The 26,753-nt window shown below is 39.9% G+C and overlaps 1 protein-coding gene across 11 annotated transcripts in view; it reads right to left on the bottom strand.

Annotated features, from left to right (window-relative positions):
* The window catches only part of nav3 (neuron navigator 3), a 526,882-nt gene that overhangs the window by 177,749 nt on the left and 322,380 nt on the right, over positions 1–26,753 (bottom strand). For 10 of the 11 annotated variants that reach the window (XM_074698217.1, XM_074698218.1, XM_074698210.1 and 7 more), the window contains 2 exons: positions 5,492–5,609; positions 1,921–1,973 (listed from right to left, as the gene is read on the bottom strand). In XM_074698217.1, the coding sequence (XP_074554318.1) occupies positions 1,921–1,973; positions 5,492–5,609 (171 nt within the window). Of the gene's footprint in view, positions 1–1,920; positions 1,974–5,491; positions 5,610–12,922; positions 13,174–26,753 lie in introns of those variants that run through there. The other variant, XM_074698219.1, reaches the window with a different exon arrangement.

Raw genomic sequence — 26,753 nt, 5'->3', positions numbered from 1 at the left:
TGATATAAATTTGTCATCACGCGATATTTACACTGCAGAGGCGCGATGACGTATGAAGACATGGGAGGAGGACGTGTATGCCACATTATTATCAGTGGATTTTTTTGCCTCTACGACGGACGTGTGGTGGCGCCGAACGTTCTATATCAGCGTTATCCCCAATTCACACATACAGTGTGAGCTGCGCACAGCGCAGTTCCACTGATTTTGGCCGCATGCCAATTCATACTGGATGTTACTCTGCAGCTGGATACCTGAGATCACAAGATCACAGGAGAACCACATGTTCCTGCAGGAATCCCACCCATGACAATGTACTTACATGGTAATTAATTAGCATGTTAAACTCATCTGGCCCTCCCCAATCATCAGCAGCTTCAGTCCACGCCTTCTTTCTGTTGGTTTCCTTATAGAAAGAATGTGTTGTGTCGTATAGAACAATGAAGTTTTTCACCTGCAAGATTAACTTTTCCTCCTCCAAAACGTCAGATTTCCTCTGGATCTGACCTATTTACTATGTTTACATTTCAAGCTTGTGTAGTAGTAGTAGTAAATGATTGGAAAAGTGGTTTCTATACTGTGTGTGCAACAAAAATGCTGTTATTCAGAAGCAGCAACCACTAATAATAAGTTGTTCAATTTTTTACCCCATATCATCATACATATAGTTATCACAAATTACCTTAAAATATTGTGATATAATTTTGAGGCAATATCGCCCACCCCTACATGAAGATAAGGTACCTGTGTAATATAGTATGTACATTTCATCCTGAGAAGTATATGCATTTAAACTGTTAATCCAATCCAATCCACTTCAATTATATAGCACATTTTAAAAACAATCAAGTTTCCCAAAGTGCTGCACAATAAAGACCAAATCAGAAAATCAATAAAACATATAAATGAATTAAAATATTGCATGGAAACCAATATGAGCCATAAAAACAAAGGGGTTAAGACCACTAAAGACATAAAAGGGCAGCGATCACACAACTCTCATGGTGAATTAAAAGCCAAAGAATGGAAATAAGGGCAAAGATAAAATCAGCCCAACCCAGAAAAGTTTTACTGACTAAAAAGAGTTTTATTGAACAACTGCTTAAGAAGAACTTCGGAGTAAACCTGTGAGAAATGTAATCTATAAGCCTATAATACTAATAAACAACGTTATTAACATGATGCAGTTTTCCTCACTGAGCCCAAATGTGAAGTTAAGTCCCTTTAGATGTTTCAAGTCATAAAATAATCAAAGGTCTTCTGCATTAGACTGTCATTTTTTTCTGGAGTCATTAACACATTGAATTTTGTAGGAAAAAAAGACACAAAGATAAGAAAGCACATGAGTCTGATGAGAAACCTGCCTTTGGGGACTCTCACTTAACTACCTCTTGAATGTGAAAGGGCACAGTTCTTTGTTTTTAAGGCGTCAAAAAAAAAAAAATCATTCTGTGCTTTAAATAATTACTAATACGATTTCTATTCCTGAAAAGCAGAATTGCTTTCCTCCTCATTATCAGCCTTATTTCTTCATGAAATAACCCAAAACAGGACTTTAACAAAATCTGAAAAGAAATAGATCTGTTTTTCTGCTTTTAAAAGCTTTGAACAGGTGATGAAATGAAGCTCATTCAACCACAGGTTCATAGTATTGACGATAAAACAGCTGACAATAAAGTGGCTGTAACTGAATATAACAGAATACAAATTTTAATCCCATTACCCAGGAGTTTATTTGACTGTTTCTCTCTGTTAGCTCCAGTAAAACGAGCATAAAACTCAACGTGAAACTTAATTACAGCCTCATAGTAAAGCAGTCTGAAGTCACTTCTCCTGCATAACAAACATAAATCTCTCCTGTGCAACTGTGCATGAAAGGACAGATGAAGATGAATATTGATGTCAGGCTGTAACACTCACCATTTGCGACTGGCTCCTGGGGCTGCCATTGATATCCTCTACCTTCTCATTTGCTGTGTGAGAAAAAGGAAATGGAGAGTTTTACTGTGTGAAGCCCAACATCTCCTCGTCCAGTCACTTTTTAATTCAGGTGCAGAAATCCAGCGGGGAGCCAGTGTGTGTGTGTGTGTGTGTGTGTGTGTGTGTGTGTGTGTGTGTGTGTGTGTGTGTGTGTGTGTGTGTGTGTGTGTGTGTGTGTGTGTGTGTGTGTGTGTGTGTGTGTGTGTGTGTGTTGTCTATGTTGAGCGTAGAGGTGCAGAGCGATGCAGGAAAGGTCTGGAAAGCAAAGCTGCCTAATTCGTCAGCTGCCGCCAGAGAATTACTGACAGGCCGGCTTGGCCTCATTGTCTGTTGGGGCGAGTGGGGAGGGTAAAGTTTCAATCCAAAAGACAGAGAGGGAGAGAGGGAGAGGAAGAGGAAGAGGAGGGAAGTTTAAAGAAAAGTGGAGATTTTGGGAACAGACAGCTTCAGTAGAAAAGGCAGCATTTGTAATTGGGAGGAAAAAGAGTGTTTCAGTCTGTGTGTGTTAGAGTTTATGTGTGATAGAAAGAAGGAGCGCGAGTCTCAGAGAAGAGAGAAGTTAACAACAGCGACGAACAATAGAGACAAGAAAGCGAGCAAAGACAGTAAATGTCAGATGACGAAAAGAGAATGGGTGAAAGGAACGGTGCTGAAAAGACACAGAATCTGCAGTCAGAACAACAGAGGAGCGCAAGTTACAGAAAAAACCTTGTCAACTCCTCACTACAGGATTCATCAAGCTGTCCATAAAAGAGGTTTACTGATCATTCATGACTCAAACTGTGTCACCGGAGGGAGCTCTTAAGAAATTCACCCTTAAAGAGTGGATAAAATAGGACGACACAGCAGCTCCCCAAAACTTCAACCAAAACATTTAGAGCTCCCCCTGCTGACCGACGGCTGCAAAAGTAACACAATTTGTTAGGGATGTTCGCTACCACTTTTGTTTTTTCAGACCAATACCAGTACAAGTACTCTCTCTTGAGTACTCACTTATACCAAGTACCAATACAACTAGAACTTTTGATACATAAAGTTTTAATTCACTGTGGCACATCATTATGATCAAAGACAGCACAGTCACTCTGACATTAAGTCCAAAATAAAACACAAAAAACTCTCTCTGAGTTTACGTCTGTTTTTTTAAATAAATATTTAAAAAAACAATATCCAACATGCCTAGTAAAACTCACAACTGTCAGTTTAAAAATATTTTTAAAAATAAACTGAAGTGCAAAATAAAACAGTTTAACAGTTAACTCTCCCTGGTTCATTTCTGTTGTCTAAACAGGACCTGAAGCATATTTGCAGTGGAATTTGCCTTGAGCATCGGCTGCTGGTATCGGCAGCCTACACGAGTACTGATACCTTGAAAAAAGGCTGGTAACGATATAGATACCTGGTATTGGTACCCGCCCATCCCTACAATTGTTGACATATGTCATACTTGTGGTGATGGGTGCTATACTTGTGATGATGTAGGCTTCAGGTAAACTGGCAAAGTTAAGAAAAAATTACTTTGGAGGAGATGTTGAAATTAGCACTTCAAGACGTAAATGCTAGAATTTTTATCTTCATTCTTTTTTCTTGGTGTATTACATGACCTAAAGGTTTAACTGATTCGTCTGTTTCTGGTAGGTCTCAGTTTTACTGTGAACAATAAGTTACAAGGAGGCCACACTTTAGCTAGCAGTATGAGCCGGAAAATGAAACTTCCTTGTGATTTACTTGTTGTTAAAAGGTCTTGAGTTTGATGTAACCAAAATAAAATTATCAAGATTTGGAAAAAGGAAGAAAAGAAAAAAGTCTCAAATTGCTCTTAGCTTTTGGTATTACTGTTTAAACAGAGACTTCTCCAAATTCTCTGACTCTTGATATGGCTTTATGAAACTGTAGGAAGATGGTGGAACATCATTTTGTGATCTGAAGAACATTATTTAGTTATTAGTTATTATTTAGTTTGAACTACTTCATGTTTTTTGTGTTTTGTTTAACTTTTCTTTGACACCTGTTGTTGGCATCAAATTCAAAATAAGCGTATATTTAACAAGAATTCACACTTTTCAATCACAATATTTGATGTTTTCTTTGCTCTATTTCAGTTGAATGTCAGCTTAAATTCATTTACATGCCATTAAATTCTGCCTCACAGAATTGAAGAACCAGGATGTAAATACATTTTAGTTAAATATTTTGGGGCACCAATTATAAAGTTGCACACAGAACAAATTATAACAACATTCTGCCACATTTAGCTCTGAAAACACTAAATATTTATAGACTTTCACAAATATTTATAAACTTTGCGTATTATTTAGAAATCTTAGCTAAATATTTACAAAGAAAACTAAATGTTTTGAAACTTAGCTAAATATTTAGAATCAAAACAATTATTTGTAACGTTTATTTATGACATTTAACATTTATATGTAATATTTGACAAATACATTTCACAGATATTTCTCCAAATCTGCATTCAAAGTGATGTTTTAGAGCTGAATGTGGAGAAATGTTGCTGTTATTTGTAGTGTGTGCAACTTCAGAATCGGCGCCCCTTAAAATATCTGCAAATAGGAACTAGAATGTTGCTGATTAGTTTACACAAATTAGTTGGCAATCAGTCAGATTACTTTTCAGTGCTAGATAGTTGCCTTCTCTTAATTTGACTGCCGTACTGGCTAACACATGGCAAAGTAAGAAAGTTTTACAGTGATTAGTAACCGTTAATGTGATTACTGCATTTCCGCCGTAATCCCCTACACTACACTTTCCAAGAATGGGTTTTAAATTATCGTAATGGACTAGTAAGGTGCTTCTGCATTCACTAAGAACAAGCAGAAGACGTGTGAAAGGGAGAGGAAGGTATGCAGGCTACATGAGACTCATAGAGAAAGAAAGAGAGGAGGAAAGAAAGAGAGGAGGATGAAAATTATCTGGAAAAAGTGACAGACAGAGGGAGACATCAGAGCAAAGATGGAGCACAGAAAGAAATGAAGATACATGAACATGGGGGGTAAAGGAAGACAAAAAGAGTGGGGTAAAAGATAGAGAAGTTAAGGCGCTCTCCTGTGTTCAATGGGTGACACATGTCTCTGCACCCTTAGGTGTCAGACCAATAGATCTTTACCCCTGCAGCTCACCCAGCACCCAAGACAAGAGATGAGTGCTGTGATTTGGCCCAAATTCTGCTTCAGACTGAGAAGCCTCATCCCTTTAACTCACCACAAGAAAGACAGAATGAGAGTGTGTGTGGTTGTGTGTGTGTGTGGGTGGTTGTTTCATCCACCAGACAGAATGAGTTAAAGACTAATGCAGTGTTTCATTACTGCTGATAACAGATTGAGAAAACCATCTTTGCTTCACTAAAGTCACAAAAAATATTCTGCAGTAACAAAAGTTTGACTTTTTGTTCTGTCATGGTCTGTGTGTGTGTGTGTGTGTGTGTGTGTGTGTGTGTGTGTGTGTGTGTGTGTGTGTGTGTGTGTGTGTGTGTGTGTGTGTGTGTGTGTACCTATGATCTGGATGATCTGTGCCAGCAGGACTCCATCAGTGACGTCCTGGCTCAGGTCCTTGATGAGGCGCTGACAGCCAGACTTGGCCAGGTAGTGATTTGCCCAGTCTGTGTAGATCTGCAGAGACAGAACAAACATCCTGTTAGCATCCCTGTGTGCGGGTGTGAGTAACACATCGAGGGTTCAATGTTTGATACGAAACAACAAAGTGATCCAAGTATCCACCGTCAATCTCAATCAAGTCCTGAAACAGTGGCTCCAAAACAGAAAACAGTGACGGACAGAAAATAAAGAGCACTGCTGTGGGCTGAATGTTCGACACTGAGATGAGAAGACTGATAATTTATTATTTTCTAGAAGGCTGAACACTGTGCAGCTCCCTTTGGCATCTTTTTATCTGCTTTTTTCAGAAGCTTGTCATCCAACAAGGTCTTCATCGAACAATGTGGAAGTTGCTGAGGGATGTGTCTGAAACCCATTTGTGCCTTTATCGTCTTACATACAGTTCTTTTTGTTGTTGCTGTTGTTTGTTTTTTAATCAACATTGTTACTGATGATTTTTGCAACTTTATCCTCATTTGAAAAAACTAGTCCGGCATCACATAACCAAAACACCCAACAGTAGCCCTTACTGTCAAAACCAAACTGGTCTCATGAAGACACCAACAGTGTGAGTACATCCTCCTGAATGGTCTTACATCACTCAAGTGATGGTGAGAGTTTGAGTGTCCAATAAGTGATTGATATGGTGACATGGCAGCTGTTTGGTTTGGATTGGGATCGAGACACACTTTGTTGCCTCCAGTATGGGGGGGAATGTGTCTTGGACAAAAGTGCAATGCAAAGCTACAATTAAAACCTGTGTGTCTGTGTGATCATGACACAAAAAAACAAAGTAAGACCAACAATCACAGGCAGTCTCCATGATTGTGCTATAACAAGTTAAGACACAGTGAAAGAAACTAGGTTATATTTTAAAATCTAAGATTTTGAGAACCAATTCATAACTTTATGAGATAAAAAGTTGTTGTATGTGAGAAAAAAAATGTGTAACTTTATTATTTCAATTTTTTTCACTGTGGCCCCAGTTCTTTGTCTAAGGGGCCATTTAAGCGACAACAGTATTAGGTTGAAATGCAAAAGTACTGTTGTGTTCCGGCCGCACGTTTTCATAAAAACAGTGTTTTAGCTGAACTAAACACTTACTTTGTAGAATTTCTCTGAAACGTAAGCAGGCGTTTTCAGTTGAAACGCTGACATCACGTCCCACCCATAGACTGTATATAGAGTGGACAGCGTGGCCCCGCCATTTATCATTGTACGGTTTCATTGCTCAGATTCTGCGCAGTACAGACGATGAAGGATTCTGGGAGAATCTGAGTGGAGCTGGGTGACAAAAATATATATATTTTTTTCTTTTGAGAGTCTAATCACTTCCTGACTCTACCTCCCGACATATTTTACGATCCCCGAAAAAAATACACATGAACGGCAGCTGTCAATCATCATTAAACGTTACTTAAAGCTTGTTTTTAACCTCGTATAACGAATGAAAACTAAACTTCAAACTTCAAATCAGAAAAAAGAGGACCTGAATACAAGGTAGCCAAATGATACCTTCAAATCACCACAACAATCGGACGTGAGAAACATTTCTATGAGGAGTAATAATTTTTTAAAGTTTGACCACAGCCCATCTGGAATGGCTGTAAAGCAGTATTTTTAAACCTACACTGCAGCCAGTCACCAGGGGGAGCAGTTTTTGTGGAGACCTCACTTCGAGCCGAGCAAGAGGACGTCCATGTTTTTTACAGTCTATGGTCCTACCCTGAGCAAGCGCATTCAACAGCAGTTCCAATAGACTTTCTTTCAACAAAATGTGCATCTGTGGCTCCACTTCTTCTTTTAGCATTTGCCAATACACCAGATGATCGCCTAAACTGCACTTCAGTTAAGATCTCCCAAAGGCTGCTTCTGGATCATACAGTTATAGCACCAACTAGAGGCCTGGCATGCTTACTACAGCCTTTTCAGTTCCTCAGCATTTCTGTGTTTGAACGCAGATTTTTTCACTGTGTTTTCGGATGAAACGTCATGTTAACAGAGCCAACGTCATTCAAACTTAAATGGACTAGAAAAAACTGCACCTACACTGTGATATTACACAAAGCTCTTTATATTACATATTGAACCAAATGAACAGTAAAAAAAATGACAGTATGTTGAAGATAAAAACAAATGATACAGCAACACACAGCAAAAGCTTACACAGAAAGAACAAAGAGACAAACCAAAGTGAAATCAAGATAAGCTGAAAAGCCTAAATCCACTATGATTACGTTAAAACAAGGATAGAAAGAAGAGATGATTAAGCAGATTTTTTGGGGTAAAATAAGATGAAATATTTGTCACATACCTACACAACATTCAAAGACTAAAGAAGGATGATTGTGCCAAAGATGTCAGGAATGATCAGCTTGTTTGTTCAGCAGAGCTACAGGTGTTTTAAAGAAGAGAGCTCAAAGCATTTGCTTTTGTACCTGCTGGCTCAGTAAAGTCTCCCTGAAGGTAACACTTTGAATTTTCAGTAAAGAATATGAAAAAAGGTCCTTTGAACTCTTTGTGCCTCATTAACTGTGATTCTCTCAAAGATTGAAAAGATGGATAATGTTTGTTTCTAATCACCTTCAAAGCAGTTTTCACCACTTCTTCGATCTCATCAGTTCATTAACTCTTGAGTTTTAAAAGCTACTTCCACAGTCATCTGTAAACTAGCCCTGGCCTCTTCTGCATGCCGCTCATGTTATTAACACCCAGCTCTGCCTCCACAGCTCTACACTGAAGTGGTAAATGTCCTGCCAGGGAGCGCTGTCCAAACACTCACACTCCCTGCACATCTTCACTACACAAACACAAATATTTCATCAAGCTTTGGCACAAGAAACCTCACAGAGAGCTACGCGGTTTGTGATCCTTTTCCATGGGTGTCTAATAATCCAAGTAAGAGCAACCATCACAACATTTTTTACCCGTGCCGGACTTTTCATCTAAGCTTCTTTTTCGATTAACTTTTAAAAAAAAAGATCATTTCGCTACAAAGCATCATGCATCAGAGTGGGACAACTTTCATTTTGAGTCAAGTCTTAACTGAGACATTTAAAGTAACAGGGCTCATGTTTCTAAACCTAGCGGAGCAGCATGTTGGATAATCTTTTGTATTGTCACCTAAACCTCTTAACGGCTGCTTTGTCTTTCATTAGAGCCCATAAGCTGCTTGATAACGAAAGCTTTTGTCCGGCCACTGACAGACTGATCTCGACAGCTGTTGTGGTTTCACTGGGCTCTGAAAGGGACGTGAGACGTGAGTCACATTTGGCCTTTGGAGCTCAGCCGTAGTTGCAGACATTTGCTGGTTTTAAGCATCCTGAAAGTTTTATTTACTGCACATTTCACACCAACTTTGTGTCAGTCGCTAACATTTCCAAAATTTCCTCCCCAGCTTTTCTCACTGAGGCCAATGCAGCACCTGAGACACTTCAACACAACTGCAGAAGAGATCCTGTTACCTCAACTGTGCCGAGGGTGTGTTTGATTTAAATTTCCACAGACAGCCATGAAGGAACATCTTGCCTCCTGCTAAGCCTGAATTGAGATTTCAGGACCAGGAAAAAAACTCACCAGCCCACATGAAGACTGTAAATGCTGCACTGTTGCATTAAACTTTCCCTGTTATCCCAGGGTTTAAGAAAAAAAAACAGAAATACAGGCTTGAGCAGCTCCTGGACACAATGGCTGGGGAAAATACTTTCAGACATGGAAAGTGTTCCCTGAGTGTGGTGTATGACCTTTTAAATATGGTTGCTGCAGTGGTTGCTGATGCTACTCTGCCTTCTGGTATTCCCTCTGTTGTTGGGTTAGCATGGCTAGCTTGTCTATATTATTGGAGATAGATCTAACGTTCCCAAAGCTCTCGCATGAGAACCAGCACATCATCCTCACCTCCTTCCCCTCACTTTGTGGGGAAACATCCGGCTTTGCACCAGTTAGCATTGACATGCTACAGGCTGCTAACAGATGATTTCACATGTAAACAATGCAGCCATGGTTACATGTAGGCTCTCCAGACAAACACAGGAGCAAAAATAGTAAAAATATCACTGAAGACAAAACCAGTTTGATGTCCATGACCAACAAATGAGCCATACAAAGTAATTATCCACTCCAAATTCAAAGATGACGAAAAGAGATGAAAAAATTACAAGAAATGGACAACAACACAGGGTGGCGCCAAGCAACATATCATAAAGAATCAGAATTATCAAATCTTGATTTTCCTCACACATGCAGTGCGCTAAATTAGAAGCAACCCTTCTTTCCCGCTCTTTTTCCCCTGATGCCAGACTTGTGTTTCCTGAAAAGAGCCGCCTCTCATAATTTTGTATCTGTTGTGGTTTTCATCAGAGCTCCTCCATGATGAGGGCTTGTAAAGCACTAACTTTAAAAAAAAGGAGACTCAACACACAGGCAAACACAAAGCTGCTAAAACAGTGCTTGAAAAGAGGCGTGTGCACGAACATATGGCTCTTACACATTCACAGAAAAAAATGCACACCGCAAATCCAAACCACATCCCATCAGGGGGCAAGTAAACAAACAGGAGTGCAGGAAGATGGAGAACGAACGGAGAACTACTGCAGCTATATCACGCTGAAGGAATGTCCATCAAAGTTTGAACTCAAGCTGCTGGACCATCAAGTTCGTCAGAGACTCTGGGAGCTACCTCACATCATCATATATCTGTTCCTTTCTCTCTCTACACACACACACTCACACACCCTTAAAAGAGAGCAGGGGCAGAGGATTAACACTTCAGCAGAGAGAGCGGAGATTTAGCGTCAGAGTGAAGACTCCCCTGTCAGCAATAGTGAGGCCTCCATCCAAATTTAGCTCAAATGCCTCAAAAGAAAAAGAAAATCTAAATTAATTTCCATCCACTACTGTTTTGTGACTGAAAAGAGTGGAGTGCATTGAGATGAATGGCTTTAAGTGCTGCTTTTCAACTCAAGTGAGATCAAAGGAGAGGAAAGGCCATGACAGAAACACCAGTCAAGTATCAAATTTAATGGAACTGATGGAAAAGTGAGTTTGTGCATTAGATTATTACCAAGGAGATTATGTTTTTGGGAGAGTTTGTCTGTTAACAGCATAACTCAAAAAGTAACAAATTAATCTTGATGAAATTTCCAGGAAATGTTTGGAGATGATCTGGATCACCGTCTGGATCCAGGACATTTTTAAAGGATTCTTTATCATTGTGAGATAGGGATTTTTTTCACCATATTTGTATATAACTTCATGAGAAATGGTCGGATTTGTTTACAAAACAATACAAGACAAGGTCACCATGATTTCTTACAGATGTAACAGTACGATCCAGATCCTGGCAATATTCTGGATACTAAGATCTGGAAAATGAAATATGTACTGGGTCATCATAATTTTCAACACTGCTGAAAGTATAACATTAAAGTCGGACTAAAGTGTTTCGTGAGTGGTTTCCTAGTTTTTTATAATTATTTTGAGGGTTATCTTTGTTTTGGTGTTTAAAAACTCAAGATTTGTAATTGCACAAAAAGGCACATGCAACAAAAGTTAATAAAGAAACAAAAAGGTCTTTGAATCACGGCATCAGTGCCAGGAGCTGCTTCAAATAAGGAGAGAAGAAGAAGTCTGTTCTACCCAGAGGAAGAAGTGATACCCGGCGGATGAATTCAATTTGGGTGAATTTGTTTCTAAAATAGCTTTCTGCCTCTGCATCTGCTGCAGCTCCTGGGGGAATATGATTCAATAAACACATCTTCAGGGCCCGGCGCAACCCGTGAAGGTCAAAGTGTATTTGCTTCTGATTTGGAAAGTTTGTTTTATGCTGCTTGGAGCAGTGAAACAGCAGCATTTACCACGGCAAGACAATTCAGCTCCACACGCTGACTGACGACAAAAAGTAAACTAAGGAGAGGGTAAAGTTCTGCTCTGTGCAAACAGCTCTCTGTCTGCAAACAGTGGTTCTTAAACCTCTATGAATGCGTCTGGATCAAACAAGGCGATGTAGGGATAGTTAATGATCAAAGTGAGCTCTGGCTCAGATTCAAATAAGTCTAATCTCATTTAAAAAGTATCAAACACCAGAACTGCTCCTTGTTTCTGCTGTTAAACAGGAGCCTCAGGATGTAATGAATGAGCCGAGTGAGCTGCAGTGAGGGGGGTTGCAAAGTAGACTGGACATCTGAGAGATCTGGGCAGGATGCCCCATCAAAGCAAGGTACACCAGTGGCTTACAAATGTGCTTATATGACAGTCTCAGTAACAGCTACAAACACAGCACAACTGATAACAGAATCTTTGCTAAACAGAGGATTTCTGCTTCCTTGCACAACAGCAGGTGAATATGCAAGTCACCTGAAAAGTTGTTCAACACGTCATTCTGAAAAGCCACAGTAGCTTGAAGGTGCTCATCCTGTAGACTTAGAGTAACACTGAGTCATTTTTGGGGTTTATTTTGGGACCAACACGCACACTTTGGGACAGCATCTGCTCCAAAATTTAGCTTGAAATAAAAACAAGTTAACCTGTGCAGCAGAAACACATAAAGAGGGACTTTATAAAGTTTCAAGTAAGAATGTTTTCTTAATAGTTAAAATTTGTGATATCTGCATAAAAACTGGACCTCGTCACAAAACTCTTGCAAGGAACATCAAAGGGAAAGAAAGTTTGAAGCTTTTCTACAAAATAAGTGGGAAGCAGATTTGCTCATGGAACTTCTAAACCAAGGTCATTTTTACCCCCCTCTCAACAGCAGACCTCAAAAGAGGTCAGAAACATCTGACAACGCATTACAGAAAAAGAGAAGCAGGATTTCTGTTCCTACTCAACTTTAAGTTAAGTCACAGAGGTAGGGATGTCTCAGACCCACAAGTTGCCCTCTCCAAGGTTCAGGTCTGAGCTGGAACCTTAGTCTCTGTATCTCTATCTGAGCTTTCTGATTGCACGCAAACATCAAAGTAACATTCTGAAAGGAGCCTGCCTCCTGTCTCTGCATGAGCACCAACTCGCTGATCCACTCACTTCACGACTCTCCTGGTTGGCGCTCGGAGTACAGCCTGGCAGCCTCCTGCACTCGTTAGCCTCTCCTCCCAGAATCCCAATCGCTGTGAGGAGCAGAGGCACTGCTACAGTAGAGCCAAAACATCAGCAATAACGCCACCTTTAGTGGTGCTGACTGAGACCACTGACATCATAGGGATACACATGCTGGATAAGACAACAAGAGCACACACACACACACAAACATTCACAAACACTTAGATCTAGAACAAATCCCCAGCTACTAATACAAAAGCAAACAAACACTGATTCCCCCTCCTCTTGCCCACCCTCTTTCCTCTGCCTCTCTTTCGGCAGCAGCATCAATCAGCAGAAGTCCCGTCTCTGTGGTGATGTTATCCTCCCTGATGTCTCATGAAGTATCTTTCTCCTCTTTCTCTCCTCTCTTTTTCTCCACCTGCTCCGCAGATCTCTCCACTCAGCACCAGGGATCCCGAAAACGGCACCAACAAAACAGCCAGCTCTCACCCCAGAGCGGATAAACTGCCTTCAACAGTCCTGATCACAATGCAGTGACTACAGCTACGCAGGTATAATTGGCAGAGGCTGCAGTGAAGCTGTTCCTCCTCCGGGGGGAGCCGGGTAAAAGGAGAAAGAAGATGTAGGAGTGAGAGGCGATGGGGCAGAGTGGAAGTCAAAGTGCTGTTTATTCATCCACTGTTATTGAATGGATGTTAATATATGAGCTCTTTAATCAGGGCATCAGTCCAACACTGTCGAGTAAATTAAACACTTAATTGTATGCGAGGGCTCTGAGCTTATATACAATCACTTGGTGGACGTTTAGCTGTGTAATGCTGTTTGAAATAGACTAACAGGCAGAGACATCTCCTCTGTGACTAAGCTGGCTCCAAACCTCAACTTGGCACCAGCGCTGCTCCCGCATGGCTCCTAAATGTAATTAAACACAACATAAAGCTGCATTAACTAAACTAGCGATGAGCCGATGGAGTGGCTGTGATGAAGCTCCCTCCATGATTCTCTGACTCGTCTCTGTCTCCGGGTCACGTCAGACTAGGAGTGATGGAGGGATGGGTACAGGATCAGACAGCAGCATCCCTGTCAGGCAAGTTAATGGAGCATGGTGGATAAAGGAAAAACACACAGAAATTCAAACTCACAGACTGACTGTGCTGTTCTTTGAGCAGGTGACTTGTGGTAACCAAAGAATGAAAAAAACACCTCATATACTGTTGATTTTTCCTTTGGTTAGAGAATTGTTACCCTGTCTTGCCTGTTAACACTGGAAAATTTTAGGACCTTAGCATAAGACCTCCTTGAGTGTTATGAGTCTTGCTGCTCACCTTGTTAAGATTCCAGTTAACTAACCATGATCTACTATACATATGCAAAGTTTCCCACTTTGAAAACCAACCTTCCTAACTTAGATCCCTGCCATGTCATCAACCGTAGAGCACTATTTTCTGGTTACTGACATCATCAGAAGCTGGTGTGTTTCCCTGCTCCTGTCCCTGTTTTTTTCAGCAGACACACATGGGTGATTTTCACCCGACGTTTGTGATCAAAATAATTTTATCATCAATTATAGCGGATAAAATCAAAACTTTTCTTACAGTTTTTACTGAAAAAGGCTCACATTTCTAAATAAAGAAAAAGTCCAAGTTTGGTTACATTTTCATTTATTTGTTTGTACATTTATTTATTTATTTATTTATATTTTTTTCATGTTTTTTTCATTGATGACTCCTTGATTTTTCACAAATTTTATAGCCTTACATTTGGGTCCACTTATTATTTATTTTATTTTATTTTATTTTATTTTATTTATTAATTTATTTATTTATTTTCCATTGAGACATTTATGGAATGGCAAAAAAAAGAATACTTCACTTTTCCATGTAATGTTGTACTTTATTATATTTTGATTTAGAGTAGTATTATTTTTGGATATTTTTTCCCATGTGAAATATTCCACCAATAATGATAGTGTTACTGTTTACCACAATAGTGTTGTAGGTTCAAGCACAAATTGGGAAAGAGACCAAATCTAGGTTTGAACCCAGGTCACCTGCTCAAGGGTTAGACTCATGGCATGTGTGACCTAACTTCTAGGCCAGACCAGGTCCCTGCTGAATACTACAAATGGCTGTGTAACTTGCTTTTAGGTCCCCATTCAGCAATTGAGAACCAAGGCTTTAGGGTGCACTTCAGCAACTTGCCCCCGAGTGACTGGACTTTGTCAAACTTCTGTCTCCAAAAGTTGTATCAGACCAAATTCAAAACCTAAGCCTTCACTTGGGCAGCAATGGCTTGGCCCAATCCAACACAACAGAAAATAGATAACACAGAAAAGAGAGAAAAAAAAACACTTTAGATGATTTAGCTGATTTAAAGAAATAGCACAACCTTCTCCTCCCAGCTAAAGTTAAGCTGAAGTGCTATGGACGCTGTACTGTTTAATTGACAGAACTTTTGAAACTAAAAGTAGTGTAGTGGCATGTAAACTGGCATTGGCGAAACATTTCTGTAGACAACAGCAGTAATTAGGTCATTCAGACTGCTGGGACTCTTCCATTAGTAAAGCTGGACAGCTGTGCATCCAGCAGCTTTTTTAAGACAAGCAAAATTCGAAATCAATTTTCCTTTGGTCTGTTAAAAAGATGAGTATCACTATCCCAGAGATATCAAACTCTGAACATCTGCTGCTTTCAGAGCATCCAATGAAAAAAGAGATCCATTTTAAAGATAACTAGAAGACTTCTAGCTAATTCCTTTGGGAACAGGCACAACTGTCAGTGTCCAGCTACATCAACAAAACACCTGGAAGCCATTTCCACAATTTAAACCCTCCTGGTGTTTCTTGGAATACGTCTGACCCATCTCTATTCCCTCTGAAACAGTCATTATCTTGTCCAGGGAGCTGAATGGAGAGGCCCTCCTTCAAACCAACCTAATCCAGGGGTAATAGCAGTGGGCAGCTTTCCAGCATGGCTTCGCTCCAATCTAGCAAACACCCAAGTGGAGAGTTTACACAGACAATAAACAAATCATAAACTCAAAGTTTCCCTGTGGTCTGGCGCTTGTGAGGGGGAATCAAAATAATAACCCTTTTTACATGACAGTGTTTCCCACAAATGGAGTTCAGTCCAAAGGATGAGCAGGGAGCACCTTTGTTGCTCTGCCAACAGCCAATCAGTCAGAGGATTCTGGGGTAAGGGAGATCTGTCCAGTTGTATTTACCAGAGAGATGAAGCAGCTCAACACACAGTGATGAAACACAAATGAAATGCAGCAGCAGATGTAAAACAAAAGACTTAATTATAACAATCGATTTCTGCATTTCAGACTAAAAAAGGAACTTTAGAAAACACGTCATCATTCCAGCTCTTTCCAGAAAAATGCTCCTTTGACTCTCTGAGCCAGAATCTTACTCAACATTTCCTGAAAGCCAGCTGAGTGTGCATCAATGTTTGTGATCTTCCAAGGAAAACTGATTAAGCATGTATGATGCGCTCAAGGTTGAGCAGCGTATTCAGCCAGCTGCATACATTTAAATCATTAATACATCAATGAGCGGCTCCAACCAAGACGTTACTATTAAAAGATGACCTACTCCTGCTGTGCTTAAGGTGATCTGATTTACTGCTTTTATACATTAGATGAAAAGGTAAACCAAGGTCATTTACATCTTACAGGCAAAGATCATGAGGCATTTTGTACCTATCTAACACTTTATCACACACTAAAAAGATCAGCTGTAGTTGCACAGCAGTAAGGCTGGAAGGCAAGAGTCAGGTAATAGCCTGTCTTTGGTGGTAACGGATCAAACAAAGCCAAAAGTCACCCAGAAGACCAAAGTTTACTGTTCAAGACAACTCTCAACAAAAGTTGTTGGTTGTGTTGATTTCAACTTTAGCAAACAGACATTTCACTCTGAGGGTCCGTTCACTCGACAATGGTTTTAGGGTGCAACGCAGAACGCAAAAGTATTTTTGCGTTTCGGCCTCACGTTTACACAGAAACAATGTTTTAGTCGAACTAAAACACATACTTTGAAAACGGCCTCCAAAGTGGAAATTTTCTGAAACGTTGCTGACACCATTGCCATGTAAACAGTAAGTCTACGACGTCGACGTCACGCTCCGCTTTGTGCAAGCACATATAACAATACAACAGTACTGTTGTTATGATTATCGCGGACCACCCTGTTGTGCTTCTGCTGCTCAATCTGCTGACTGTCTTTCAACAAAATGTGCATCTGTTGCTCCACTTCTGCACTAAGTATTCACCAATACACCATTTAATAAGCTCAACTCTACTACAGTGGAAATCTACCAAAAGCCACTTCTGGACAAGACAGTAATAGTGCCACCTACAGGCCTGGCATGCCTACTACAGCGTTTAAGTGTTTCTGTATAAACATAGGTTTTTTTCACTGCGTTTTAGCGTTTTCAGACAAAACATCATATAAACGGGGCCTATATCAAGCATGTGACCATGTCCGTGGGTAAAAAAAAGAGAGCAAGGGTTCTTTAAAACATATGATAGAAAGTGTACCTTGAAACATAATGTCACAGATACTTAGAAAGCGATGGTTTGGGGCAGCTTGAAATGAAACTTAAAGATTGTCTAACTTTAAGGGCTAACTTAAAACAGATGAAATAGTGAACCTCAAAATACACTCTGTGAAATGCAGTTTGAAACCATAGGGTGAAGGGTTGCATAGGATGAGGCCCACAGATGCACTGGAAGAGACTTGAGGTCACTTAAAAAAGATATTTAAAGTGACTAAAATTTCACAATAAATGGGTACCTTAAATTAGACCCTGAACACTACAGTAAGACAGTTAAGGGTACTTTTTACTCATAGGATACCCTAAAAAAGAATTGACAATAACAAAACATTGACAAGAGTGGCTCCTGCCTACCTGGTGTCCCTCATCCGGGTCTACACTCTTTCTCGCCCACTACACTCTGCTTGTGAAAGATGCTTGGTGCTCCCAGCCCAGAGCAGCTCTGAATCTCAAGCCAGACTCTTCTCCTCTGTTTCGCTCAAATGGTGGAATCAGTTACCTAACTGTACACAATCCACAGAGTCCCTTTCTACTTTTGAGAGATGTCTGAAGACTCATCTTTTCAGGTAACACTTAAGCAGTTAAGCTGATCCTTCTCCTCTTCGTCCTTTGTGCAGATGATCTGGGTTCAAATCCAGCCAGCGGCCTATTACCCTGACTATCGCCTCGTGCCCTGCTCTACCAACTGTACTATCCTCCCTTATTAAAGGTGCTGTGGTGTGGTACCCCAAATGTAAGATGCACCCTGGTATCATGACAGGTTGTAAAAGGAGGGAAGTGGTTAGGGTACCATAACACAGACACTTAAATTTACCTGACTAAAGATGCTTTTGCACACCCTGAGACAGAGGTTTCTTTTTGCATTAGTGTTTGGCACACATACAGTAAGTGTGCATCATACAAAAGCTGTTAAAGAATAGTTGCAGGAGCTGCAGCCAAAACAATTTTGACTATTTCTTAAAGCTATGCTGATAAACTCAAAGAAGCCCAGTCTAACTTCCAGGCTGGCACAGGCCAAATAAATCCACTCAAAACAGCAGATAACAGGAGACACGCACATGCTGAAAACTGAAGCATTCAGTCATCATTTTCTTATGCCTGGATCTGCCAAGCCACTTTATCATTTCAGGGGAAATCATAGGCAGAAAATGACATAATTGCATGGCTGGAAGAAGTTTGGACACACAGCCCATGTTGGATGCACTCGCACATGTCAGTCAGAGCTGATCGCTTGTAGCCCAGCAGGAACTGGAGGCCAAAGAGAAGAGAAAGAGAAGATGGTAAGGGGAAAAATCTGGGGAGAAATGACAAGTTGAAGACACACAAACATGCAGAATTTAGAGATACAAAGCAGCAAGCAGACAAGAATTAAAGACAGACTGATGTTTGTGTTGACCAATTTGACAAACTGCCTGTGGTAAGGAGAGCATAGCAGGCAATGATTTGCCAAAGCAGCAACATTTTAAGATAGCACAGAGGGGAACTATTACATCTAGTAGCTTTCCATTCTTTTATGCCAGGAAAAAAATGCTAAAATATCTGTTATCATTCAGTTTTATAAGCCAGCCTGGCACATGGAAGAAACATCTAAATCATGGCTACCCACTAACTGTTAAAAACAAAGAAAAATGTAACCCAGTGACTGTATAAATGCATCAATTTCCAACCAGACTCGATCCCCATAATAAAAAATGTATGAAGTAGGAATTGCTGCGTGAGAGATTCTCTGAACTTCACCCACAGTAAACCAAAGACCACTTCATTTCAGCGACTGTTTCATGTTTATGTGATGTAAAACCATCAGAGGAAGTAGGAGTCATTTTGTACATCCTCCAAACACACATCCTAAAACACAAACACCCTTCCTCTCTCAGCCAGCAGCCTTGACCTTAAAACCAGAAGACAGAGGGACTGCTAGATTTACAACAGCTCTACATCCATTGAGTTTGCACAGCAATAAAACACAGAGGTGAAGAGGTGAAAACTAAAACAAAGTAGTAAAATACTAAAATAAGACACAGGAGGGAACATAGGAAGGGTTTTCATAGACTCTCAGTCTTAAAACATTGAAAAGAAACCGATGGGACTTGGAGTGGAACTTTGTAAGAATACGCTTTAAAATATAAGCGTGTCCCGTTGGGTTCACACTCAGCTCGTACTCTCTTTTTCTAAGAACTCCCCTCCAGAATCTGCTTCCTTCCCTCCCCTCTCTGTACATCTATAAAGTAGACTCTGGAAATTTCAAGTTTGGGGAAATTCAAGTTAATATTTCAAGCTCCCAATTCTTTGCAGCTTGCACAGCTCCAAGAAAATTGTGTGTCTATTTGTTCCCACATGCAACTCCCAAGTGTCAGAACAGGAATCTGGGTTTAGTCTAAACTTTCGCCTTCTGTGTGATCATACCTTCAGTCTCTATAAACTACTCTATGAAAAAGTCTGTTAATAACAAAGGGTGGGTTTGGACCAATATGGTGTTAATGTGTCTAATAACTGAAGAAACTTCAATAGAGTTTATGATTAACTTTGTTACATTTCCTGGAATTAACCTATGGCTAAGCCACGCCCCTTCTACTGACTGACTCACAGTAGGCGACATTTCCCTGGGGGCCGTTGATGATTTTTGGAGACAGAAAGATCACATACCATCTAGAAGTCACTAAAAGGGTCTAAACTTTGCATAGCATTAAAAGATCATTTTATTGTTGAGAAAGTGGATAAAAAGCTTCAGTTGAGCCAAAATTCACATGTCCCAGTGCAGACATGATAAACTGCTCCATCTTAAACAAGAGGATCGACGTTGGTCATGAGAAATATATAACGTCTTTTGCGCCATCTTTATCAAGAGTGTCGCTACGTGAGTTTGGTGCTACAGTATTTAAACTGAATCATTCAGTGAATCATTTGTTATTATTCATTGTTATATTTAATTAATCATTTTAATTATTATTGTTATATTTCAGCGTGCGGCTCTTTGATCCATTCATAAAAATATATATATAGTTGAGAGTAGTGGTGTGCTGATCAATCTAAAATACTGATATACTGATGCCAACGTTGGGATCAGTGTTGATCAATATTTGGGTGCACACATTGATACTTAAGTTTCAGTTTCTCTTCTCTAGTACAAATTTAAACACACTAACAAACACAATAAACCCCGCTTTAAAATTGGAAATGTATTGATTTTCATTTTATGTCATTTCGTTTTTATGTGACTGGAAGTGTGTTTGTAAGTCCCCGTACATGATGTGGCTCTCTGTAGTACCACGGAAACTTTTGTGGCTCTTGGTCTCTGACTGGTTGGCCACCCTTGAACTAGAGCTCTTTGGGCAACGGTTAACAATGATGCACAATCACCAAAGAGCAAAAACTAGATCAAAATGGGCCAATGAACTCCCCACAAACAAAGAAAAATAATGAACAACGCAGCTGGGAGCTAACTTAAGCTAATGTTAGATAAAATCCCAGACCGTCAGTCAGACTGCAGTAGTGGTTCTAGAGTTAAAGATAACTTTGAAATAAAGGCATAAAAAGACATAAATTAATGCATAAATAATACCTGAAGAGATCGTAGGGCTGGGGTGATATGCATTTTCTCGCACGAAAAAAGTCAGTAACATTTTTCTAATCTAGTTCATCAACAAAGATCGAATTAAAGAATTTGAACCTGAAAAAAATGCTTTGGCAAAGACTCCTGATTTTCATATTGTCAAACCAAAAATCTTGATATTTCATATGTTTATTTTTTTCTTCCACCTCTAAGACAGAGACAAAAAAAATGATTTTTGGCTGTATTAACAGTATTAGTATATTTTTCCACCTCATATTTGGAGGCAAAGTTTGCACTTCCCAATCTCATGCTTTGAGAAAATAAATAATAACTCTGGATACAGGTAAGCTCTGACTGTCTGAGACAGAGGAGAGAAAACTCACATGTAGCTCAAACAGTGAAGAGCCAGCAGATTTCTCTGTGACATCCAGGCTCTCAGGGGAGCCCCTGGGAGCCCTGCACTAATTAGCTGCTTAGCCACTCTTGCACGAGTTGAGCTCCTCCAACAGAGTAAGATCACTGTTTAATACAGACACTGCATCGCCTCACTGCTGTGGTTTACAGGCCTAATTGATGGTCTGTATTGAAAACAAACCTTTCCTGCTCAGAAGCAGCAGATCACAGCCTTTACAAGCATACTGAGGGTACCGCCTGACACCCGTCTATTCTGGGGGCAGCAGGGCTGTGGATCATTCCCTCAGACATGTGCTGGCTCCACCCATCCCAAAAAAACACAAACAAATCAGGGGAGGCCAACCATGTCATTAGCTATCCCTGCTGTAGCCAGAAGCCAAGAATATATGCTCACAGCTACACACAACACATCCTTATTGTTCCCCCTGAGGGTTTGAATTATTCTCCAAAGTGATTCTAACAAAACCCAAACCAGGGGGAGATGATCTGTGTTGGTGTGACTCACTGCTAGCCTGTAGGGATTAGTCACACTTCCTCGCAGCATCTGACAGGCTTACCGTTCATTAACTCAAGATGACTCAGCAGAGTTGTGTTAGATGTGGTTGGTTGAGATTACCGATCCAAATTGGGCCTGATTTGGAAGCACTTTTATTCACAGCAACTGTTGCGACTGCAAGCAGTGACCGCCTCTCGGGCAAGTAATGGAGATAAAATGAAATCTAAACAACGTGGTAAACACAGAAATAATAAGACAAGGGAATTGTAATCAATGCTGTGCAGATGGGAGGTCAGGAGGTTGGAGTTTTGCAGATAAATACACACATTTACAGCCTTAAGCTTATGGTAAACAGTGATTTAAACCCACAAAGCTATCAGCGCTTCACAAGCTGCTAATATCATGATCAGGTATCGGCCCCACTGGACATATCTGCTCTTTGTTTTTGGTGTAAAAAGCCCATTCATATGCAGCACACAACACATGTCTGTTTGCTTTCAATCGAGACTGCCATCTGCTTGTTTGAGAAACAAATTAATGTAGATCGCTAGATTAATGGGTTTTTGATTGGGTGCCGGCCAGACTGCCAGGAGCCCGGGCCGCTTTTTATTAACAAGCCTCTCAGCGGACGAGGACAGGACGACGACACTACGCCCAGCCACTTAGCAAGGCGGTCAGACGGCTAAATGGATGACTGTTTTGTACACAATTGACTCTTTGAATACCAGCTAAGTCCCCTGCTCTTGTAATTTGACATGATGATGCTTGAGGAGGAGGAGGGGGGTCATTAGAGAGAGGAGGATGTTTTTGTGAAGAAAAATCTCTCTTTCTTCTTGATTGACTTTTTAGATTTTGCATCCTTGCTTGATTATTAACCCACACAAAAGACTTGATTTTAGTCAGACACCACCCGAGTGTTCACACTGAACATACTGAGACAGAGCTTTGACTAACAGGTATGACAGTCACTGTGATAACTCCCACATGAGGAAGTTCAAGTCAGATACAACTTTGTTCATTAGTAAAAAGTATAACAGACACAAAACTACAGTTTAAAATGGACAAGCTTTGTGAAAGTCAGAGTTTTAGTTTGTGAGAGAAGTCACATCGGTTTGGTGTTATGTCTTCACTTATTCTCATACTCTTTATTAATGTGTTTAAGGCCACATTAACACACTTACAAATATTTCTAAAAAACAAAAACAAAACAAAAAAAACCATTTTGTTCATATGAGAGTCAGTCCTGAATACTTTTTCCCTTTAACAACTTAGAAAAACAAATGAAAACAATGGTTTAATCATGCAAACCCAATAGTAGGAAGAATGTTTTATCAGTATGTCATATTAAACATTGAAATTTGCAGGGGTGAAAGAAAAATCAATGTATCATAGTATCAAGATTTTTTTGTGTAACAACTTTAAACATGTTTTTTTTTTTTGTTATTTTTGTTTTATTTTATTTTATTATATTGTATTGTATTGTATTTTTTATTGAAGTTTTTTTTTTATTATTATTACTCTATGTTAAAAAGCTGGGTTGGAAAAAAAGTAGAGATGTCAAATCCCCTGAATAAATCTTAAAAACTGACTCACATGTGATGTGCATTTTTTTGGGAAAAATATAGCTTCTAATAAGGTCTGCAGACATTATCATCATTCAACTTTTTCAAGTGGTATGGTGTTAAAAAAGAAAACTAAAAATACGAAAAACTGGAACTGTTGGAACTTTTACTGAAGAATTGCAATTCAAATCAAATTGGCACCCCAAAAATTGTAAAAGAATCAAATTGGAAGAGAGCTTCATATCATTCCAGCCCTCAAAGTTAAATGCATTTCCCACAACTTTTGTTTTCTTCTGTTCACACAGAGACAACAAAACCAGAGGTCTAAAATCCTCCACCCAAGAAGACCTCAGTTTTAAGTGCCTAAAACTAAACTGAAACTAGACTTTCATGTTTTTGTATAAGTTTTGCCTTTCTTCAACCAGCACATGGCTTCCCAATTTACACCTTTTGGGCAGTAAGATGCTGTAACGTGACAGTAAAACTTGTTTTATCCTGGATGAGCAGGAGAAATTAAAAACTAGAAAGTACTAGGTCATTTAATCATCTAAAACTCAAAACTCAATTTGCAAACCCTCTAGTTTCATTTTTCAAGGACAAAAGCGGGGAACGTGAGCGAAGATGTGTTTTCTTTTGATAAGAGTGCCCTTTGATCTCCTAAAATTTCAGTGTAATTTTAAAAGATACAGAATTTCAAGTGAGAGGTGTCCTAAAGTCATTTGGAAGGTGAGCTGAAAAACTTTTTGAAATCCACTCCAGATCTAAGAGAAAACTGAGACCAGTCTTAAAGGGATTTGCTCGCCTCAAAGCAACAGACAGGGTGAAACAACCACCACTACTTGTTGATCCTCAGTGAGGAAAAGGATTTCCACACACTGACCAGCAGAGGGCTCCACTGCACCAACCCTCAGCTTCTTCACCAGGCTGCAGAAACAACAGAATGTGTCTTCTGTGGAGCTGAAAGAAAGTTTGGGGTCTGTGTGAATGAATTTAATGAGTCATTCAAGGATCATCTGTGATTCTCGGCTTGAGAGTGAAAGCCAGAACTGGCTGACCACTTCAAGTGCAGGGTGGCTTTGGCTCTTTGGTTCGTAATGAGGCATGTTTCCCTGTGTTCTCTGGAAGCTGTAACATCTAAAGCAGATAGAGCCTCCTTTTGACCAGATATTTGACTAACAGATTAATAAGTAGAGACAGCCATAACGCACAAAATGCCCCTCAGTGGACGCTCAGAGATAAAACTTTTTAGGCAGACTGCAAAAGTTTTTATATAGTGAAATCCATGCACTTTACATTTTGTGGATGATGGTTTGTCTTAAAGTTTTACAAGCATACATAAGACAAGAACTTTAAATATCTGGAGCATTTATCATCCAAACAGGCTTTGGAGAAGTGGGACTTTGACCACTCAAGAGACCATCTCAGCCCTAAAACTGATCCATACTTTCTAAATAAGTCCCTCACAAGCATCCAAAGTTTATTAAAGTGAAACACCAAGTCCCTGGACACTTCTTAGACTCGAGTCCTTCACTGTGTCATCAAACCATGTGATTTCCTCGAGTGTTTTTTTTTTTTTTTTTTTTTTTTTTTTTTTTAGCAGTTGCTGCATAAAGCAGGAAAAGGTCAGACATGTTTACCAAAACAAAACATGTGGCATTCAAAGCAAGTCACAACTGTGTAACATACATGGGGCAGTTAAATTGTGCTTAATACAATTTCTCGGGAAAACTAGTTTTATATTGGAAAAAGTACAAATAATGCACTAAGATGGACTTTTAGGAATAAAGTTTTAAGCTTCCTGTTCACACTTTTCTTAAAGGGCAAAGTCCTTAAGTGAGAGTCTGAGGCTTTCTGCACACAATGAACCTCACTGATCTCTTATTGATGGACTGATCTGCAGGTAGAGGTGAACAAAGAGGAGGCGTGTGAATGTGTTGCTAAGAATCATGAGGAGATTAATGAATGAATGAATTGTAATGGCTGTCTAATAGTACGCAGCACAGAGGAGCACAAAACAAAATGTTTAAAGCTAAAGTACACAAGATTTCCTAGAGGATGCAACAATCCTTTAATCATTTGTAGCAGTGACATTCTAGCTCAGTTTAGTTTTAGGATGAAACAAGAGTCCAACAACCAACCAAAAGCATTCTGAAGTCAGTTCAGCTTCTGCAACTTCTTCCTCAATAAAAAGAAACTAAAGTGAAGCATTGTCAAAAAAAAGACTCCCACAGAAACCCTCTCATGAACTGAGCTGCCATCAGCAAGTAAACAAACCCTCACTCTGCCAGAACATTGGTTTCCAGTTCAGTGCTGGCTCCAGTAGAGGGACCTGCACACCAGTGTGATTAGATCATGGATTGACTCACTCCTGTGATAAGACCATTGATGGTGTAAACAGTGAATCAGGCTCAAAAACAGATTCGTCATGAGTCATAAATCTGGTGTCACTGACTTTGACAGAGACGGAATTAGCTGTGATTTACACATCCGTGCTCTGGGTTAGTGATGTGTCACCAAAAAGACTCAAGTCAAGAAGAATCTGAGCTGAGTCCAAATCAAGTTCCTACTTAATGAACCAAGTTTAACTCTGTTAAGAAGGAGAAAGATTGTATGAGCCTGGACTGACTGTGTAAAAGTTAAGTTGTTAAGTATGGATGTGGGACACTTCTTGTCTCTGCTGCATTGCAATCAAAATACCTCAAACCTCCCCACAATCAACAAAATGAGTCACTTTGGTTGTGTCTGAGGTTGCCTCTATCTCTAACTTTTAATTTGATCTTTTTTCCAACAGACAATGAGACAACACTTCTTCCAGGAACTCATCATCATTCACTTTAAATCACCTTGAAACTGGGTGACTGCAGTTCACCCCAGACTCACCTCCAGACTGGGAGTTCCAGTAACAGCCCGGCTTATGCAACAGAACCATCAAAGAGTTACACCAGCTCAGAGTGAAAACATGGGTCAAACAACACTGCGGTTAGCTCGGCCGCTTTGACCAATCAGCCTTGACATTTACAGTGAACGCAGAGTGGATGTGCTACACATCTGGAGCCCTGAGGCCGTGACTCGGGCCTGATTCACAGGTGAGCGGCTGCTGAGTCACAGCATCAGAGTGTGTGTTTTCACTCTCTGGATGTGTTTTCCTCCTTTTACTATGAGTCGCTCATTCTTGCCGTAAGAGTCACTGAAGCTCTTGGTTTTCTGTTTCTCATCTCCTGTCTTTTCTGTCTGTTGATTGATTGTTTCGTTGTATTTGTTGATTGTTTTTTGTGTTTTGATGACAAAGGGATATGAACTGAGGATATCAATCATGCACTACTTCTGTTCCTGCCACTTCGACTTCTGTTGCTGCTGCTGCTACAAGAGCAGCAAATATTTATTCAAGGGATTCATCTAACTTTCATTGAGTCAATTCATCTTTCAGAGTATAAACTGTCAGAAAATATAGTAATTATTGTCTCATTATATAACATAACTTTTTCCTCTTGTTTTCTTTCTCTTCTTTTTTTTTTTTTAATGACAGTCTTGTAACACACAGCT

This window comes from Halichoeres trimaculatus, unplaced genomic scaffold, assembly GCF_033239565.1.
Source record: "Halichoeres trimaculatus isolate MK-OKI-2021-1 unplaced genomic scaffold, fHalTri1.1 fHalTri1_scaffold_21, whole genome shotgun sequence".
NCBI lineage: Eukaryota > Metazoa > Chordata > Actinopteri > Labriformes > Labridae > Halichoeres > Halichoeres trimaculatus.
This window is presented reverse-complemented; position numbering and strand designations above follow the sequence as displayed.